This window comes from Haemaphysalis longicornis, unplaced genomic scaffold, assembly GCF_048455015.1.
Source record: "Haemaphysalis longicornis isolate Haplotype H1 unplaced genomic scaffold, Haemaphysalis longicornis Haplotype H1 scaffold_6, whole genome shotgun sequence".
In the NCBI taxonomy this organism is placed as follows: domain Eukaryota; kingdom Metazoa; phylum Arthropoda; class Arachnida; order Ixodida; family Ixodidae; genus Haemaphysalis; species Haemaphysalis longicornis.
In genome coordinates, this window is record NW_027526407.1 from 32641172 (window position 1) to 32658524 (window position 17353).

Sequence of the window (17353 nt, forward strand, 5' to 3'; positions counted from 1 at the left end):
GACTGCACCTAAGGAACGAGTTTAAAAACCTGTCTATTTTGTTCAAAAACATGTCGCCTAAATGCTTGATCGGCTAAAAACAATTATGTAATTTGGAAAACATCTTTAGTAACTTTAGTTCTGAATTTAACGTGAAAATGTTGTCAGAAACGTGGTTCGTAGATGACAATGTTTTTAAAATGCCCCACTACAATGTTTCTTTTGATGTTAATTTTTCCCATCTCGTCGCGGAGGAGGAGTGTGTCTTAGTGAAGTATACGTACCAGTGTGATGTGCTGCATGACTTTTATTCTTAAACAGTGATTTTAAAACACTAACCTTGAAACTTTTTAGCAATGCCAGTTGAACTTTTTAGCAATGCAAGTGGAAACTATCATACTTTGCTTGATTACCTTGAAGCTTTTCTTTCTCTACTGAAATTAAAAGTTGGATTGTCAGGTTTATTGTGCCGACGCTACTCAGGCGATGAGGCGCGCAGTAGAGGAGGGCTCCGGATAAATTTTGACCACCTGGGGATCTTCAAAGTGCGCTGAAATCTCGAACCCACGAGCGTTTAACTGCAATTGAAATAAGCTACACGTAGTCTTAGTGGGGTTATCATTATAATATCTTCGCTAAAACATCTGATAGTAATGAGCTCACTTGGTTATATATATAAAAGGTTCGGTCCAAGTAATGTATTAATTGCCAACAAGAGCAGCAACAAGCTCTTCAACCCTTCTTGATTTTTTTCTCGTGAGCACGAATATCAAGAATATAAGGCACGTGTAATAGCTTATGACTTCAATGACAATCTCCCAATGTATGTTGACCCATGGCACCATCAAAAAAACGTAAACCTAGCAGCTTACTTCGCAGTATTACTACTAATAACCTGATGCGCTCTCCTGACAAACTTTTGGAATGAAGTTTTTGAGAAGAACGCTGCAAATGCACCATTTAGTCCTTTTATTAATCAGTTCAAGTCAATTTACAAAGCCAGCTTTTCGTTTAAACTTTTGAAACAACCACGGAAAATAGGAAGCCATGGATTACTGAAGACTTACTAAAAAATTACAACAAAAACCGCTATGTACCAGAAATTTCTTTCTCAGCGTGACGTACTTACTAAGAGAATTCAAAGTATTTCGTAATCGTACCAATAAGGAAATTTTCTTAACGTTTTTCATAACGTTAACAACACAGCCGTCATTTGAAAGAAAATTACCTCCATTATTGAAACACAAAATACTACTAGTATAATTACAGGTCTCACAATTGATGGCAACAAAGTTGAAGGCACTGAATTATCTAATGCATTCAATGTAATCCTCGTAACTTTGCACCCGCCCTCCCTCATGGGGACTATCGAAAATTCTTACAAAAGGCTTGCCGTGATACCATATATTTAAGTCCTGTCTAGGAGTTGCAAGAGTTTTCGACACTTATGCCCTTAAAAATAGTTGTTGCTGTGTTGTTTCCGATTTTCAGATTCATCCAGTGCAGTTGGTGATCTTATAACACCAGACCTAACTCATGCATTTAATCTCTGTGTTGTAAATGGAAGCTAGCGAGCAGAGTTACAAACTGCTAAAGTGACTTTCATATTCTAAGGTTTTTTTATTCTAAGGTTCTAGATTTCTTACTCCTAAGATTCATATTCTAAGATATCCCCGTTCTAAGATTCAAAAAGGGAGGCGAATATACGCTTTGCAATGAAGGTCCAATTTTCATATTGCCTATTTTTAACACAGAAGCTGCTTAGCAAATCGTAATTTTTCCTGTCCGTAGTTAAAGATACCGAAAAAATGCCGCGCGTGCGCTCGTGAGCGCAGGTCCCGCAGCGACCGCTCGGCAGTTAAAAAATCGATGAAAATGCCGAGTGCTGGTTTGGGCGTGCCGTGGTGTGACCGTCCAGCGACCCCGGTGCCCGTTTGTCAAGCCGAGCATACCCACTTCGGGAAATTGGCCAAGATTGCGGCGACCGCCCGGAAGTTAAAAAAACCAAGAAAATGCCGCGCGCTCGTACGTGCGCGCCTCGCGGCAACCGCCTAGCGCCTGCAGCGCACGTTTGTGAAGCCGCTCATACCTACTTATAGAGATTGGCCAAAATTGGCAAAAAAAACAAAAAAAAAAAAAAACAGCGTTCGCCGTAATCATGGAAACACTTTCGGAGCCAGTAAGACACGTCATAGCGTACGCCCCTCCAAGGTGATGTACAATGATTATAACTTCAAAAAACATGAAGGGAGCTCACACTTATAGCAACAACGATAAAGTAAAGGTCGTTGCGGCAGCGAAGAAGTAAAGCGGCTGCAATCGTGGACTTAAGCCGTCGTGATGGTTATAAAAGTTGCGTAAAACTTCGCTACTTTCAAGTCTTATGCGCTAGTGTGAGCTTCCATTTTTTTTTTTGCACCTGAAAAACTCATTCACATGATCTTTACAGTTTCTACAGACAAGCACAATTCATTAACAGATTTCCAATTTGGGTTCCGGAAAAGTCGTTACTCCAAAATTGTTCTTTTAGATCAGGAAGAATTTACACCTCAAAAGAGAGAAGAGAACAACTTTGTACCGGGAATATTCATCGACTTCTTAAAAGCATTTGATTTGCTTAACAGGACCTTGCTTGTGCATAAATTACAATATTACGGAATCCGCGTAAGAGCGCTTGAAATAACGAAAAATATTTTGCTTACCATAACCAGTATGTATCAATAAATAACTGTGCATCTTTGACTAAACCAGCACCTTCCGGCGTCCCCCAGGGAAGCATACTGGGCCCTTATCTATTTAATACATATAGTGCGAATTGATCAGTCAGCCCAATTTGTTTTTTATGCGGACGTCCCCAGTTTATTTATGACCGATAATGATTGCAAAAAAACTGCTTGAGCGAGGAAAAAAAAATCGGTAAAGTCAGCTGCGTGGTCCTCACCTAACGGCCTAAGTATTATCCATACAGCAAAAACATAACCGCTATTTTTTGGAGCAACATGGAACGACATAATACCGGATGCACTATTTCTGAACGCAAGTAGAATTGAAGTAATAGAGGGGACCGAAACACTATGTGTTATTTTCTCTGAACATGGGCTATGGGATTTCCCAATAGATCATGCAATGACAAAACTAGCCCGCACTGTTGACATGATCTGTCGAACTCCGATCTTCCTACGAAAAGTAAGCTTCTAACATATAATTTGTTGTCTTTGTTCTTGTCTTACATACCTCCTCGTATGGGCACCACAACCTCTACTAACATTACCAAACTGGCGAGCGTTCAAGATAAAGCAGTTCGCATAATTTTAAACCCTCGTTTCGACACTTCAACGCGTCCTCTTAAAACATTCAACCTGATTATTATAGAAACTTTCCACAATTATCGCGTAACCACGCCTTAAAGAGGCAGAGCAAAGCGTAAAGGGAATTTTTTACTTGTTTTCTGCAATTAATTTTTAGTGTACCTCTACGTCTACAACGCTCCACGTTTTGAACAACGGACACTTCACTTTCGAAGAACTAACTATGGTAATCACATGTCACACACGGTCCCTAAATTTCTGAATCAGTTTATTGAATGTGGCGTTTACGTGCATTCTGTAACTATTTCTGAGCTTTTGCGTATGTCTCTGCAATAATGACTGCTTTTTTTTCGCTAGAGGTGATTCGCTAGAGGTGTATATACTCGTGATTTCTCATTTCTGTAATAGTATCGTTTTTCTAATTTTTATTGAATATTGCCCAAAAATAATTTTATTGAAATTGCATTGTGTTGATTATATGTATATTGCCACATGCCATCTACTACCCACACATACGTACGAAGCAAGAGCTCGTCAAGCTGTTTACAGCAGGTTTTTCTCTCGCCCCGTAATGTATTGTAAAGAACACAAAATAAACGTCTTCTATTGCAACTGCGACGAATATGAGCGGATTCGTCATTAGGACGTGTAGTTGCCTAACACGTGACGCGATGCGGTCGTTAATATTACCGTATGGGCTCCATTTCTTCCACGTGGCAGAAAGCAGCGGACAATTATTGCATGCGCCTGTCCGCAGGTACATTAGCTTCTCAGTTGGAATGCAGGAAATCATTTTGGTGACAGTCTCGCAATCCTTTTACGGCGGCTGGTGGCCGACAATTTAAGTTTTCATGCACCCGATATACGGGCGCATCGCCATACCCACACAAATCTGCACAATCCGCCAGCGTGGTCAATGCCAAAGGAATTAAGTTCACTGCAGTGACTGTTTTCACCAACTCCATCGAAACAGCTGAAGAGGTTGCCATCGCTCTTGCCGCCACAACAGGCCAAGACTTTTTAACCATTATTACTGACTGCCAAGCCGCTTGCAGGAACTACCTAAAAGGGCGCATATCACAACCCGCCTTGAAAATTCTAGAACAAGCGAAACCACTCCCAGAACTGCAAATAATTTGAACTCCAGGTCACGAATCACTCGGGGGTAACGAGGCGGCACACGCCGCTGCACGCGCTCATTCACACCGGGCCGTTTCCCACGAGGGCCACGAACCCTCATCTGAAGCAACAGTTGAGCCCACCTCACTGCAAACATACGCCGAAATACTCGCCCACTACAGGAACGAGCGTCGCAAATACCCGGCCATTCCCCCACCCGAACCTCTCTCGTGGTGAAGCTACTACCTTCCGGTGACTGCATACTAACTCCTACCCACATAACACCCTGCTACATGCCCCCAACCAGGCACCCTGTACCACATTGTATACGCCTCGAGCGCGGCCTGTAGGGGCGCCACTGAAATCCCCCTAGCGGCCCGTTTCGAAAGCAGCCGCGGGAGTCCGCGCCCCGCTCCCCAGTGCCGCCGCTGCTTTTGCGGCACGTTCACGACTGAGATTTATCGTTTGCGGGCGTTTGAAATCTATGTTTATGTAGAGCAGTCACTCTGTTCGCAAATGGGGTGTGTTTACGAGAGTGTAAATGTTTCTGACGCGATGTTAGTGGGGTATATTCGGTCTGTATAAGCGCCAGGTATGTGTCACAGGCCAGCGTCGCGGAACCGGCGTATGATGGAGCCGATTGTAGTTACATTGACCTGAATTTACTAGCCGTGTCTCCGTAACCACCGGTTCCTCAGATGTTCATGCTACGGCTATACACTACGATTTAAATCGGTTTTGTGCGCTTACATAATCAGCGGAGCACTCATACCTGACAGCACGCCAGTTACGTTTGCCAATATTATACCTCAGATATTGATCACCACCATTTACAAGCCAGTCTGTGTTAATTTCGGGAATACTCAACAAAAGTACGATGGACAATGCATAATTATACTCGGGGATCAGGTCGTCTTGTCGTGAGGTGAGCGCCCGCAGACATTCATCTGCTACATATATCCTCTGCGAGCTGCGCGGAGACGGGCTTACAATATAATCCGCGTTCGCGAATAAATGCTTCTTCGAAATATCGTCATGTGGCACACGGAGCCTGCAGAAAAAACCAGAAACTGAAATCAGAGGGTCTTATCCCATACCACACTCTTCCAACGACACCTTTCATCGCTTGTTGAAGAGCCTACCCTGTATACTTCCAAAAATGCGTCCGCCGTACGATCAGCTCTTCTTTGAAGTAGAAAAACAAAAGGAAAGTGAACGCGAAATTTGTGTGTGGGATTACTAAAACATTCATTGCTTGATTCCGCTCCGCATTTGTACACAGCGTTCCCCCCCCCCGATGTCTCGCGAAATAGTAGTGCATTTCGCGTATAGTTGGTCCAGTGAAACCTACCTGGCTTAAGTTTAGACGAACGTCTTTAGCATGTCAGAAGCTGCACTGATTTTTTTTTTTTTTTCATTTCCCTTAGAGCTAAATTATGTTTCTTTATTCCGCACTTGCACAGCATTTATTTTTCCGTGGTTTCATTGATTACTTTCCTTGGTTCTTGATATATGGCGTGTGTGAGCACATATTTAACAACGCACAGACTTGGAATATACTTTACATTTTCGCGTTGTTTATGTTCTTAAAAGGCGTAAGTTATTGTCCGGGATTGGGTAATCACATCCCCGAAACAAATTTTTCTGCGTCGTATATATGTGAAACGAAGCCGTTGTCCACGCTGCAAAATGAAGCCAACCTCTCATTGTGCCAGTATCAGGTTTAAACGAGGCGTCAGTAGAATTCATTTGTGCCTGATGTTTTGGAGGTGACATGGGTGATATGTTGCTGCCGTCGCCGACGCCCGGAAGAGCGGCGACGAAGCGCGCAGAACCGCGTCCCCGGGTAGCTCTTGCAGGCGATCGCGTACTCTACGAAGACGCAGCTGCTTTTTAAGTGACCTAAACGTACTCTTTGCCTATAGACGTCACCATAACAAGTTTTTTTAGGGCGCGGAAATGTGAAAAGAAACGAAATAGAACCAAAACTCTGCACGAGCCTCTATCAGCCACGCAGCGCAAATCCCGTCAACGCCGCGGAGAAGCGGCGGCAGGCGGCGCAGCGATCGCGAAGCTCGAGGCGTATAGAAGTGCCGGCAATCCCGTTCCGTCACCCCTAACCCCAACCCTACCTTTGAGCAGTGGGTGGAGCTGCTGACCTGCTCCGACCTTTCGCACCAGCGACAATTGATGGAGAGGGCACGGATGGCCAGCACAGTCCAAGGCAACCCGGAAAGCCTCCCACCGGACGGGTGCCCGAACGTCAGCACCTCGACTCAAATAAGGTTTATTCATCGTCATCATTATCATTATCATCATCTGGAATGTTTTTTACCAGAATTCACCAATATGTGTTGCAGGGTAACTATTCTTAAAAGCGGGTGTGAACGCTACCTAATTAGCATACTGTGTTAAAACCATACGCCAGAAACACCACGCCTGAAAGCACCCCTCCAGGAGTATCTTTAGCCGCAGCGCGAAAACGTTATATTTCGGGGTAAACGTCGACGTTTTAAGTGCACACTTTGTGGAACAGGGGAAAAAGGGGATTTCGGAGGTTAGCTATTGCTAGACATACTGTAACAGCGTGTATTCTAACGTGATGTATCCCACGGATTCTTTGGCGCTATCAGCCTCGCACGGATCTGCTTTAATTTAACCTGAAACCTTATTGCGTTACTTGCTCGGCACTTGCGTGGCATATAGCATGTGCGCGGCTACTATGGAATAGGTGTGTGTGTGTGTGTGTGTGTGTGTGTGTGTGTGTGTGTGTGTGTGTGTGTGTGTGTGTGTGTGTGTGTGTGTGCGTGTGCGTGTGCGTGTGCGTGTGCGTGTGCGTGTGCGCGCGAGTGTGTGTACTTATTGGAAGAGAAAGGCGAAAATGATTGAGAGCCTTTAAATCAAGACAGTCGAGGAGGAGAATAGGCAGTAAAGATGATAGAAAAGAGAAGAGTAAATATGATGGATCACAAGCCGCGCAGCACGGACGGCAATGGTAGGATATCACAGCCGCTCCGAGAGTCCGGTGTCCTTGAAATGTTCAGCAGGGCACAGAACTCGTTTTTGCGATTTGAAGGGTAATAGTCCGGGAACAACAGGAAGCCTGAGTTTACCGTACGACCCTGTAAGCGATGTTCGAACCTGCGAATGTTGCGGACATTCGCACAGTGTATGCGCGAGCGTCTCTATTGCAAAGCAGTGTGTTCAGGTGGGTGAACTAGTGATGCCAAGCCTGTGACTTGTTTCTGCGCCGTGATGACAGTCGATTTGCAGACGAAGGAGAAGTGTGCGGTGTGCGCGGGTCAACCCACTCGGAGGAAGCGGATAAGGTGGCTTGGCAGATGGCAACTTGGCGTTCTGCGGGTGCGAGGCTTGAAGGTCCCTTCGGATGAGGTACCGCGTGACGTTAGTCTGAGCGCATTGCGTAGTCTCAGCGAAGAGTGAAATTAAATCAGGTGAAGTGGAGGTGCGTCAGAGAAGAGACGTGCCGCTCGTGGGGCGTCACTTAGAGAAAATTTCCGAATATTCTAGAGGTTAGCGCTCGGAATGGACGCCGCACTTTTTGGAACGCACTCCACGCCGGCGGATGAGCACAGTATTTCAAATACAAAACGGATGCCTGCCCACTCAACGTATAGGGTGTCGGAAGGGCGGATCAATGATTCGCCAGTGTTATGGTTGGGAATACCTTGTGTTTATGTTCTGCTTATTTGTGTTTTTCTTTTGTTTTTTGTTTTTCTTTGTTTTTGTGTGTGTGTGGCTTTATTTTCCTTTTCTGAGTCTGCTTTTTTCTTTTCTGCCGTTTCGCTTGAGCTTCTTGAACTTTAACCGAAATTTTCTCTTTCTTTAGCTGTTGTTGACGCTTCGCTTTTGCTTCAAGTTGTCGCGCAGACGAATGGGCCCTCCCGATTCCCTGTCTTCGCGAGCAAGCACACCTTCTTCGCTAGGTGATGTCTGCTTGACGCACGTTGCTGTGGACACCGAGGTTGCTAGGACGCAGTGCATGCTGGGGGATCAGCGAGTAATTTGCTTAGGTAGAACTGCATTGGAGTAGTAAGTGGTATGGCGCCACAAAGAAACTGAAACTTACCAGCAGTTTCAGCCACATGTGCTCTCATGATTGATTTGGGTTGCACAATGTTTCGCGTATGTATCCTCTACAATTACCTAGCGACTATTTGCACTACAGTTCCATAAAGTTCATCATATTCTTGGTAAGAAGGAGCTCAAAATTAATGAAAGCTTCAAAAAAAAAAAAAAAAGCACGCAGGCATAAGAACACAAAAAATGTGCAGAAACTCTCCAGTGGAAGTCGTCAGATAATGCCGAAGCAGTTTTACAGGTGGTTACGTACACCTGTACGTATGTTTGCCTTGGGGTCTGCACGGCCTTTTAGTAAATGCAGGTTCATTAAAATAAAAGGCGCTGGAGTGTTCTAATAAATGCCGCATATGGTCATGTATAAATACGGAGTGGATTGTGTTATGCGTTAGGGACACACGGACGACCTTGTTTCTGGTGGGGGTTGCCAAAGAATGCTTGCGCAGAGAAATGTCGAAAACTAACCATCACAACATATTGCACTTTGTGAAAACCTGAAAATTATTTTTACGCCATACAAAGAGGTGACCTATGCAAAAAAAGAACAGTGTGGTTTCTTTCCTAAAGCACCCGTCACGGAAAAGCCGCTACGTTGGGGCTTTCTCAATTGGCATCTTTTATGGCAACTTTTTTATAAAGACCAGCACTTCAGAAAGCTGCGAACGTAGCAAAGTAAGCACTTTATTTTCAAATGCTAGGAGATGGGCATTACAGGATACTTGTCTTTTTTCGGTATGCAGTCACCGTTTATGCACACCTGCAAAAGAAAGTCAGCGTTTTTGAATCAAGAATCAAGACAACTCTTACCCAGCAGACACTTAATATGTAGTCGTGGACAAATGAAATGCAAAAACTAAAATATGAACCAGAACACGCGAAGTTAGGACAATACTGTTAGTCGAGGTCCAATAAGGGAACACTGTATGTTTGGAAAGCCACATTTTCCGACTTTATTACACAAATTAAGCAATGCACGACTTGCATGAGAAGAAATCACACTATTTGTTTGTTCCTGCTCATATTTTCATGCTCGCATTTTATTAGTCCATTATTCTGCGTATTTTATTATGGAAAAAAACTAAATTTGCAAAATTTTTTACTTGCTGACTGATTCCAACCGTCCAGGCTAACTGCATAGTCTAGGCCAGGACACGAGAAATTGCCTGAATTAAACGTTTTTGATGTTTGTGTAAGTTAAACTAACAAGCTAATGAATGCAAAGTTGTTACGGCATATGGCATGAATAGTTACTGCAACAACTGTTTAACGTGAATTTTACGATTATTTTCTGGAGAACTACACGTTGTTCTTTAAAATGCTCCTAACGTTCGTTCTTTTCACAGTTTTCTTCTGGGAGCTGGTAAATATTTGCATTACAGGCATTGTTTTAGGGTTGTCTAGGCTATGCCCGAATTTCACGGAGCCTATTTTTGTGCTTACTTCACCGTAAGTGCTGAACTAACCACAATAAAAAAATTACCATGGTGCAAGTAGCATTGTCACGGTCACCTTCGTTGTTCCGTAAGGCAGTTATACACGGAGCGTCTTCGATGACGTCACATAGTTTACGAGTATAGATATAGCGCCGCAAACAGCAGTCAATGAATTTAATACAACTAAACGCCAGAAACTTTTGACATGAGTCCAAGATTCCTATTTTGGGCCTTAAGTGGCACGCGAACTCGAAATGCAAAAAAAATTGGCCGCGTATCTGCTCCTTTCGTTGCAAATGTCGTCAAAAGACGATAATCTTTGTACACATTTGCCAAGGAAATGCCCTCCTTTGCTTTCCCGCTCACCTCTCATGCTGTTTCTGTTCCGTCGCGCTCATCCCAAGGTAAACACACTAAAGGTTTTCTGAAGGCGATTTGAATTTACCGCGTTCCACTGCTACAGGCGGGTTTCGTCGATGGCAGCGCTGCCGTACGGCGGAGACGCGCGTGAATCGAGGCGGCCGACTTCAAGGTTTATAGAACCGCGTTGCCGTGCTCCACGTGCGTTCCAAGCAGCACGTGAAACCTAGCTAGTGGAACCTTTCTTTGCTGTTGCCGCGTGATTTCTCATATGCCGCCAGGAGACGGCGGTTTTCTGCAGTAGATGTAGAATATCATTTGCTGTCGAAAAACCAAGCGTCCAGGAATTTTTTAATAAAGGAACACTGCCAATATCACTCATGCAATGATTTTCTGTCTTATATTTGCGTAATGCCATGTGCTAGTTCAACAAAGTTGACAAGTATGAACATATAAACCGGCCTTGGACGTTTACATTTGGCTGTGAGTATATAAGACTTATTGGACAGTAAGCATTTTACTTTGGCCGGGTGGCTGAATCGAGTTACAGACAGACAGACATACAGACAGACATGCAGACAGACCAAAATTTCTGGGTTTAAGTAGCCCAAGAAAGACTATCGTCTTTAAAAAAGACCGATTCGAACAAACCGTTTCATTCCGACCGCGGCATGGAGTACCATCGTTGAGGAACGCTTGCCAGCGCATGTCTCGGCGTTGGTACACGCCCTCTGGCACATAACACGAAATTCTGCAATCATAATCGCCATATTCCTGCGTGAAAAAGAAGCAACAATGTAAATGAACTCCCATAATCCTCCTCATCAGTACTCTTCTCACTCACGCGAGGAATGGATGGCGCGCAAACGCTCCTCTTTACAGTGTTTAAATGCTCTAAACGCTCTTTAAACGCTTGTTTTCAACTTATAACTGTGAAAGCCTTTCCGAACTTACTCAACAAGCACATCTAGTTCTCAAAATCATCATCATCATCACCAGCCTATCTACGCCCACTGCAGGGCAAAGGCCTCTCCCATTATTCTCCAATTACCTCGGTCCTGTGCCAACTGTGACCAATTTATCCCCGCAAACTTCTTGATCTCATCTGCACATCTAACTTTCTGCCGCCCCCTGCAACGCTTGCCTTCTCTAGGGATCCACTCTGTTACCCTTAATGACCAGCGGTTATCTTGCCTTCGCATTACATGCCCTGCCCACGTCCATTTCTTCTTCTTAATTTCTACTAATATGTCTTTAACACCAGTTTGCTCTCTGACCCACTCCGCTCTCTTCTTGTCCCTTAATGTTACACCTATCATTTTCCGCTCCATTGCCCTCTGAGTCGTTCTCAATTTAAGTTGAACCCTCTTAGTGAGTTCTCAAAATAAGAGGTGACAAATCACCTCATTTAAATATTACTGCTATAAATTTCTCACATAACGCAGAAACGTGGTCAAAACATTTTTCCCCGTCTTGGTCTCAGCGCTGTATGCTCCAGTGACGTCTGACGAAAACCTTCGGAATATCGCCGTTATTGGTCCGTTTCCCACTCAGTTGTAGCTATAAACAAATTCTATAGCTACCTGCAACAAAAACAAATAATAAACAGGCGCTGCGTGATTTGCTGCGACGACCAAATCCCGCAGTGCCACTTTGTGCAGGCGATAAATATAACTTTCGCAGTGCCTTCAGTCACGAATTAAAGAATGCCAAAACGTTCTCTTCTCGGCAGTGTTTCGGCGCCGCTTTTAGCAGAGAATCAGAATCCGGCTCTTAAACGACGATAGTGGCGTGCTACCATACTGTCTGTCTACTCATCCGTTACCCAAGACTCTTCGACTTTCAGTCCCACACTCGTGTTGCCATGACACTTCCTATACTGTGGCGACGAAAGTGAAGCACTTCCTATGTCTTAGTGATTGCGAAACCATTATTGTCGAGTTGCCGAACGGGTCCTCTCATCATTATCATGATCTAACTAATGCTTTAACTTTGTTTTTTTGGTTCTTTCGCATTATGCACATATCACCGTCATTTTCCTCTTGCGTCTTTTCCGAATTCCATCGGTTACTTTTACTCCACATATACCCCATCCACACCGCTAAACAAAGCGAACAATTACTGAAAATTTAATGTACTTCGCTACTCACATGATTTCTAATCACGTAATTAGCATGTTCATGTTACTCGTGCAGGCCTCATCATATGTCTTAGCACAGATTTCCGAGTTGAATGCAACCACCCATTCACTAACTCCATCTTTAGTGAGCTTAAGTTGCCGAGCTGTGGTGGTCTCGGGTACGCGTGCCGGTGTCGCATTCCGAAGGCTCCTGCTTCGAATCTCACCTAGACCCAAATATACGCAAATATTTTTCAACTCAATTAACATCATTCGAAACAGCTTCCCTGACACATCTGACGGCCATTCAGGCATTTCCATCTGTTATTTGTCCTTTTAGCCGTCAACTATTTTGTGTGCTGTGCGTCGGCTATTTTGTGTACCATCGGTGTACCAGGAACGCGTGAGCTTCGCACTGCCTAGTAAACTAATTATTTCGCACTAAAACATGCACATAAAACTAGCCTGTAAAGCCGGTCTAAGATGTAGCGCAGGATAATAGAAAATGTTTGTTACAACAACAACAACAACAAAAAGGCTTTACCTGTAAGGCTGATTAGATATCGTTCTGCGCTACAAATATCAAGTTTACTTGTACACATTTAGTTAATTAACGCATCCTTGCAATATGATTAGAAATTCACCCTCGAGAGCTTTCTCACAGGCTCAACATTTTACCTTTCACTTTCATATATATTGTATAGGCTGTGGTTAAGGTTGCTCAAAACGTTCTGTAGTGAAGCTGTATTTTGCGAAAAACAGTGAAGCTTTATCATATCTCTTGCCTAAGAATACAAAAGCAAGTTATGAACGCCTTGTACCTTTACGGGGATAAATAAATTTAGTATGGATATATTTTTATATTTTTAGGGATGAGAAAGTTAAATAGAAAAAGTTTGGATATGGATTTTTGATTATTTTGTTAGTGTAACCAGGTTAAAGAAAATGTGCTCCGTCGGGAACAAATTTGCGTATTTTATGTAGCACACAAATATTTTATGAAGTTTAGGTAAAAATTGCACAGACCTGCTCTACTACTCAAACTTCATGCTTGCAGAACATATGTATGCCGGTTAAAGCTCATCTAAGTTAAAAAAATTTAGTATTTCATATATAAGATTTTCGCCATGTTTTATGTAACTCGAGAGGCAGTGTCTTAGGCAGTCCGTGAAAAGTCGCTTTCTGAATCAATTATGATACACTACCTTTCTGTACACACATTTTGTCATCAGCAATGTCGTCAGTAAGGTGGAGAGGAAGTGATTGCAGGTTCTTCAGGAGTGGTTAGCAGAGGCAAGGGACTTCTATTTGTTCGGCAAGTGTAACAGCTCGGTGCACAAAATTATGGTGAAATTGCAATAAAACGTGCCGTATTATTTTGAGGCATTTTAACCAGTGACCTCACATGCAACGCAGTTGGCTAAACGAGCCAATGAACGGACTAGACATTTTTGCGGAATCGCGTCGAACTGGCTCCCGCAGAAAGTACATACAAGGACATGTGCAGGCCATATAAAGATACACGTTGTATTGACTTTAATGAAACAAACTGACCGGCCATTTACTGCGGGAACGTGGTTGACCAGCGAAGCTGTATTGGTGACACTAGCGTCACTAAATAAAGGTTTTAGAGTATCGGCACTCTTTTCTCTCATTATGGGCCGCCAGGTTTTTCGTTGGTCGGTCGGCACAACGTGATATTTGTTTACATATGGCTGCAGCCATTTTGTTTCTGGGCGCCTCTGCTCTCTCTCTCTCTCTCTCTCTCTCTCTCTCTCTCTCTCTCTCTCTCTCTCTCTCTCTCTCTCTGCTGAGCGGACGCTATAGCGGCCGGTCGCACTCTACCCGTCACAACCGGCGGCGGTTTCGTTGGGAGAGATGGCAACACTGCAAGCCAGGAACAAAATGGCCCCCACACGCTTCCGGGTGCACGAAGTGGCGGTGCTCTTAAGCGTAGCTTATTTAGTGACGCTAGGGGACACGGCGATACGATCTTGCGACTCCATTTACATATTTTAGAAGATTTTTTTTATGGCCGTAGTGTCGTCGCCTTCTCGGCCCCGTATTGCGCTCGGCGACGCTGGCCCACTCTTCCTACCGCGCCGCCTGATCCGCGCGACGTTGACACTTGCACTCGGCTTCACGGGCCCGATCTATTTCCCGGGCCGTAATAACGGCCTGACGGCTGGTTACATTCTGCGGCGGGGGCCAGCTCTCGTTCTCTCGGTGCCGGCGACGGTAGCATTCCCGCGGCTGGTCGCAGCGTCGTTCCTCGCACCAATGGGCCAACCGCCAAGAGGATGTCCTCTTTCCATTTGTGGCTCCCCAAATACGTCAGAAACACGGAACCATGACGCGTCTCGCTCCGAGAGACCCCGACGTTTTCTTTCCCTTTATGGCTTGGCGCGATACCTCGCACTCGGCTTCTTTCGCGCATGCGCACTCCATGATTCGGAGGGTTCGGAGCCAGCTTCGCTGTGAAAGTATTCGCCCGTATAGATTTGGCCAAAATCGTAGCAAGATGAGACTTCGCAAGTTTCTTGCGGGCCTCATTTTTCGCCACAGCCGTTTCTGAAAACATTTCGTTGATTTATTTCCCAGTAGTTGAAAAGAGCGACATCGGTGTCTATCATTGCGAGGTGATTGATGCTCGACGCTTTTGCAGGAACCAGTGATAGTGATGACCCTGTGGTTCTGCAGAATTTCCTTCTTGATTTATTTTTTACCGAAACTCGTTCGCAACATGAGCATGAGCATTCTAAATGGTGTCGTTGGTGTTTATTTTGAAGCGAGCGCCGTAGTCAAGAAAATTAGTACCCGGTCGTCAGGTGTACTCACTTTCAAGTAATGTGTTGTTGTCAGCGTTGGGAAAGCATTTCGGCATTGCTGATCCCTGTTCGTTATCTCACCAGGGAGTTTTGGTGTCTTCCGCCTCCTCTTTATCCTTCTTCGAGCGCCAAGTTGCCGCAAGCACCATCCCTGCGGAGACCTAAGTCGAAGGAAAATACCTCTCAGTCAATATAAACTGCGACAGGTGACAGCGGAATTCCTCCCAAGGTGAGCTTAAAAGTACGAGGTTCCCATTGTAACCGACAATTGAGCACCCTAATCCTGCGTGGATGGGGTGGTCTGGGAATCCGCACAAATGAAATTTTGCGGAGTAATGCTTACCTGGCCATCATCGTTATCTGTTTGTTGCAGCACCAAGAAAACTTCATGCTTCGGCTATTTGCTTCTTTGTAGCTCATGATGAAGCCGTCGTTCCACGGGCAGTGTCGGGAGTCTGGAGCATAGTTGGCATACCCCGCGCTTGTCTCGCCGTCGTGAGGACATCCGAGTCTAAAAAGAAGGCCACAAATTAGGATCGCAAAGTTTACACTACAGTTCAGCGTTTTTAGTGCACAGCACTTAAAAGGACCCTGCAACACTCTTCGTGCAGTGCAAGTAAACCTGCGCGATGTTTAGATTAGACGTCCAGGAACACCCGAGCCAAATATTACACGTGCACGTGAAGCGGTAAGCGCGCAAATCGCCGTGAAAGACGCAGAAAAACCAACCGCTCTCTCTTCAATTCTCCTCATTATGCACCCCTGGCATGGCCTCTGCGACGTCAATCGGGCTATGGCTGTCCTGGCTGTCCTATTGGCTGTCGCCGGTCAACTTCGCGGCTACATTCTGGCATTTCCTGTCACGACCAGCCGTCGTCGGCGCTGTGTATGAACCTCTTCTATGTCTGAACCTGTCCGCATGCTTTTGGTGTTTCTTTTGTTTTGAGTGCGCGTGGAGTTTGAGTGACGAACTAAACATTCCATTTTCAACGAGCCCACTCGACAACAAACGTTTATTGCTCCAAAAACGCCCTACCAGCCTGAGCGCTTGCTTGCGAGCAGGCCACCATGCCTGCTTTGTGGCACCAGACCGTAAATATACCTGTCTACGTTGCGGGGAAAAGGACGAAACTCCCCGGCCTATGACATATCGAAGGCCGCCGAACAGAACGGCGCGCGCCGCCCCCCTCTCCGGGAGAGAGCGCGCAGCTTTCGTCGCGTTGTCCGCGGTTGAGTTGAGAGGGAACATTTATGCGCGATTTTTTATCGCGCGTAGTTTCGGTGATAGTGAACGGATTTTCATAATTCTTGCGGGAGGAGATTGCTGGGACAATAGATTTTACTCCAAAACACATTCTGAGTAGTCGATGGTAAGTGTTGCAGGGTCCCTTTATGCGTCCGCTACTATGTTTTGGCGGCTTTGCCGATCTCGTAACCGAGCGAACGAAGGAAACAGCGAAGAAAGAAGAAAAAATTACGTCATCTTCCCGTAGGGGAACCCCGAGTAGTATGCGAAGCAGCCATGGAATGGACTGAAGTTCCCATTAGTTTTCAGTTGGTGTTTCCGTCGACGTTCAGCTTCGCGTGCCTTCGTTGTATCAGTAGCTTCTTGATGTAGTTTGAATGAGTGAAGGACATAAGGCGCGTTCGTAGCACATGCTCCCGTCTCGGTTTGTAGCGCAGTGGGAAGAGCGCCACGTACCTCCCATTGCGGCCAGAGAGTCGTGGGATCGAAACCGGGCGTCACATAACTATTTCTTTTTATAGTGGACTGCGCTGACGTCAGCCCAAACGCTGACGGGGCTGAAGAGACGCGCATGCGCAGTAGAGTGCGGACGGCGGACAACGACAACGAGGGAGGGATGGACACAGCCCCGAGCATGAGATGCTTCCCATCTAAAACTACGGAGGAAAGTATGGCGAAAGTGTGAAGCGCAGAGCGGCAGGCAGAGGCGCCGCCACAGTATCCCAGCACATGCTGGGCGATGGGCGTACATAGGTCCTTCGGCGTCCTCCTCGTTGCTGCTTTCTCTCTCAATAAAGCAGCTGTCTTTTTCCTCCTCATTTCGTGGCTCATCCGAACCACGTGACATTTGCGCGGGAGGT

The 17353-nt window shown here is 45.3% G+C and overlaps 1 protein-coding gene across 3 annotated transcripts in view; it reads right to left on the reverse strand.

Annotated features, from left to right (window-relative positions):
- Positions 1-9172: 9172 nt before the first annotated feature.
- Positions 9173-17353, reverse strand: part of LOC144142447 (venom metalloproteinase antarease TserMP_A-like) — a 32377-nt gene continuing 24196 nt past the window's right edge. For all 3 annotated transcript variants that reach the window (XM_077673966.1, XM_077673965.1, XM_077673964.1), the window contains 4 exons: positions 15591-15758; positions 15258-15408; positions 10952-11074; positions 9173-9264 (listed from right to left, as the gene is read on the reverse strand). In XM_077673966.1, coding sequence (XP_077530092.1) covers positions 9202-9264; positions 10952-11074; positions 15258-15408; positions 15591-15758 — 505 coding nt within the window. In that variant the 3' untranslated portion in view covers positions 9173-9201. The remainder of the gene's footprint in view (positions 9265-10951; positions 11075-15257; positions 15409-15590; positions 15759-17353) is intronic.